Here is a 4,023-nt window from a genome sequence, read left to right on the forward strand (position 1 = left end):
TGTGCCAACTACTTGTATTGAATGCGGCACAGAGTCACGTGAAGGTGCTGCAGGGAGTTGATGACGTGGCACAATATGGGTCATTGATGGAGATGAAGTGGCGTGCGCTGATGGTGTGGGTAGATGGTTAGGTGCATTTACTTGTGGAAGTAAATGGGTAGGTGAAGGTAGGTGCGGGAGTAAATGGGCACGTGAAGTAAAGGTGGGTGGTTGGTGAAGGGGTTTAATGAGGGCCGTTGATGAGGGACACGTGGCTAGTGTAGGTGTGTTCAATGCAGTGTTAGGTGAGTTTATGGGTGGAAGTGAAGTTTCACTTAGGGTTATTTTGTGGTTTGTGTTGGACAAGTTAGAAAGGGGTGGGCTTCTTTCCTGGCTGTGAGGGTGGTGGGGTAGAGGGGGTTTTGGTCAATGATAAGGTTTGCTGTTTTGGCCATGCGTTGTTGTGACAACGCCAAATTGGTCTTCAACTGGTGCAAAATTTGCGTTCGCTCTTGAAGGGTGGTGTCCAGATTGGGTTCCGATGCAGTGCCCGATACATAATCCGGAATGGATGGTGGTGGTCTTCCATTGTTTTGATGGTCGAATGAATATAATTTATTTTATTATTATTAATAATTATATTAATATGTATAAATTATATTAATAATAATAAGTATAATAAAAATGATAATATGACTAAAGAACTTGTCTGGTTTAGTGGTTAATGCTTCCCTCAGGTCTGAACACTAATGCCTTAGTTAATTCATCTAAGAGTTCTAAGAGTTCCTATGACGGGTGGGGGTGAGACAGGGGTTATGGAGGGTGTGATTGACAACCTCTTGTTTGGAGTCCCAATCTTTTTTACGAGATTCTATAGTGTGGTGTAAGGCATTATAACGGGTTTCATGATGGTCATGGGTTTGCTGGATTTGGGTTTGGAGGTGGGCTAGTTTGTCTAAAATGGTTTGCAGGGTTTCCTCTAAATCTTTAATTGATTTGGGAGCCATGGAGCTAGGCTCAATGAAAGCACCAAATTGATACGGTGATGGAGCGGGGAAGGGGATAGAGATATATCAGAATAAAAACAACTTTTCTAGGATAAAAATAACATAACCAACAACATGCCTACTCTCCTAGTCTAGTGGGGTATATAATACCCTTTAAAAAACTATTTGTCCTCATAGACAGTTGTACTGAAAATAATGAAAAGTTATAACAGAAAATCCTAACAGAAAAGGGGATTCAATCCCTACAAAAGACAAAAGAGATCCTTCTAGATATAATCCTTTAACCAAATGGGCCTGAATGTCCTTCTAATGGGCCTTGTGCGCCCAAACTCCTTTTCATCAGCACTCACTTCACTATGTTTCCCAGCCTCCCACAATCCTCAACGTCTTTTCTCCTCACCACTTCAACAACCTTGCTAGCACTTCACTCCATTCATTGTTCCTCTTGCTTCGTGCTTTCTCTTGCTGCCTTTTCTTTTTTTCTTTCTGGCATGCTCGCTATAAACATGGGACTAGTAAAACAATAATTTGTTTATCATACTCAAATCCAAATAAAAGAATTAGTTGATTATATCATACTATCATACACTAAAGCAACTGCTATAACATTCTTGATGATTATTCAATTTTGAATACAATGGCCATGACTCTCGAAGGTCCTTAATTGTTTCAAACAAACACAAATGTCTTTTGAAATTTCATTAATGAAGAATATTGTTAATTTCTTTTCCATGTTCCTATTAGTAATTTCTTTCGAAGAATATAACATGATACATATTAAAAAAACTTGACCATGTTATGGAGAATTAAGGGAGATCTCATTCAGATCATTCAAGTCTGGTGTGGCATTGAAATATGTATTGTTTTGTATACCGTACGTACTACGCATACATGCGTTCCATATATAGTTTGGATTTGAATTCCTTACACACATGCATAAAAAAATATATGTGCCATCTCCTTACAAAACTTATGAGTTATAAAGATAGAGAGAAATGTGAGAATTAAATTTGGATTGTTGAGTGTGAATTACACGAAGGTACGTACAAAAATATGTGCATATTCTGAATGAATAGGGTGTGAAGCTATGTTAGAGGACTATACAAAATAATAAAGAATTAAAGAATATTGTATGGTGAGATGAAATGTTATCCTAATTAAAAGAGCTTGCTGGCGAATTCATCTACGGCCATTCCTTCCATACCACAGGAAGCAGATTTTGAGGCAAGGCGTCTCAGCTCCGAAACGCTTCTTCCCAACTTCATTGCCACCTTCATTTCAAATACCTCACCGTTTTCTCTTTTCTCAATGTCTTTTTCTTCAAGCGTGTCCCTAATCGTCTCTTCCAACAGCGTGAAGAATCCACCACAGTTTCTGTACATTTCAAACACCATGCCTACTTGGCCACCATGCTCAAATGCATTAACTGCTGAAGCCAATGAGCCAGCCATGAGAGGCACTAATGCCGCCAATGATCCATTCCCCACAAACGAAGACCCCACTGCTGCAATCCCACTCAGTAAAGGCCCCGCAATTGCAAAACTCTTGCTCACCTTCAACGCTATGTTTCCGAGCCTCTCGTAGTCCTCACAGTCTTTCTTCTTTATCACTTCAATCACTTCTCTCAATTCCTTTTCAAGGTCTTCACTCCATCCTTTGTTAGTCCTTTTGCTCTCTTGTGTTTTGCTTCTTCTATGGGACTGAGACGAAGGCCACCAGACTGCAGGTTCATATTTTGCGGGAAACTTGTCAAGCATGGCTCCCAACAAGGGAAGTGGGTAAGCTCTGTCGATTGCCAGCACCTTCTCCATTGAACTCTTCACATCTTTCTCTGTGGGATTTCCAAGAGCGATTATGGTTTGGATTTGGGTATGAAGCTGTTTGAAAAGCCTTGTAGCATTGCGTTGCTCCTCGGCGAGTTGTGAGGGCTGAATTTTGTTCATGATGAGTGACATTCCAGTGGCCGCAGAAAACAAGAGAGTGGATGATAGTTTCAAGGCCAAAAGAGGTGTCTCAGTGTCACCACTGGTGGCTGCAGCAACACCAGCCATGGCTGTGGCAGTGAGAGTGATCATGTTGACGGAGTTAAGAAGAAGAGTGTTCCAGTTGTTTCTTTGTTCGCCAATGTTTGTGTGCATTTGAATTCTGTCAGCGACTTCCTCTAGAATTGCGTAGAGTTGAACTGTGAGGTTATTAGATTTGTTGGTGGGACTGTATAAATCTTCATATATCTGTGTGGTAATCAGATTCTTCTCCAATGGAATAGTGTCTTTGGATCCATGAAGTTGATGAATCTTGAGTGTTCTTGATGGCAGTTTTGGAACGGAATAAGTGAGTGGTGAAGGGATAGAAGCGTTGACTTTTCTTACCGAAGAAGAGGATAAAGAGAGTATAGGTGTGGTTCGTAAAGAAGCCATGGGATGTGTCTCTACTGTTTGTGTTGATGAGATTGAGTTTGGAAGTATTGGAGATGAGAATGGAGATGGGAATGGAGATGAGATTGGAGATGAGAAGAATGGAGATGAGAAGGAGAGATAAGGGTAGGGTTGGCGTGTGTGTGTGTATATATATATATATATATATATATTGAGAGAGAGAACAGATCCAAAGGAAAAAGTCACGTATAAGGAAAACGTTGACTAATGAATATTTAGGAAAAGAAAAGTAGAAGAATAGACTTGGCCTTGGTGTGATGGCGGACTCTTTCAGCTCTCAGATTTTGGTGAGTTCGAAATTTCAACATCTTGGCTTTCAATGTGAGACGCAGTAAAGCCACCAACAACGCCATCAATATTAGAATGTCAAATCAAACTATCTAATACTTCTTCATTCAGCACAGGGATGATTTTTTGTTTCCTTTACTTATTCTTAAATTCTTTCTTTTCATTTATCACTCAGTACTCTTCCATAATGACAAATGTTTATTGTCTTCATCAGAACCTATGGAATCAAAAAAACACTTACTTGAGCTACTCAATTAACTGTCAAGTCGTTTTCTCTCTGGAATTTCAATATTCTTTTATATTTCAAAACACAT

At 39.8% G+C, this 4,023-nt stretch overlaps 1 protein-coding gene across 1 annotated transcript; it reads right to left on the bottom strand.

Moving 5' to 3' along the window:
• Nucleotides 1-1,988: 1,988 nt before the first annotated feature.
• Nucleotides 1,989-3,506, bottom strand: LOC137806718 (putative F-box protein At4g22030). The gene has a single exon (XM_068606970.2). The coding sequence runs from the start codon at nucleotides 3,401-3,403 to the stop codon at nucleotides 2,144-2,146; it is 1,260 nt and encodes a 419-aa protein (XP_068463071.2). The 5' UTR covers nucleotides 3,404-3,506; the 3' UTR covers nucleotides 1,989-2,143.
• Nucleotides 3,507-4,023: the final 517 nt, after the last annotated feature.

Source organism: Phaseolus vulgaris, chromosome 3 (genome assembly GCF_051622355.1).
Source record: "Phaseolus vulgaris cultivar YP4 chromosome 3, ASM5162235v1, whole genome shotgun sequence".
In the NCBI taxonomy this organism is placed as follows: domain Eukaryota; kingdom Viridiplantae; phylum Streptophyta; class Magnoliopsida; order Fabales; family Fabaceae; genus Phaseolus; species Phaseolus vulgaris.

Excerpts from the sequence above, each read along its gene's own strand:
- LOC137806718 (XM_068606970.2), bottom strand. The coding sequence starts at position 3,403 with ATGGCTTCTTTACGAACCACACCTATACTCTCTTTATCCTCTTCTTCG.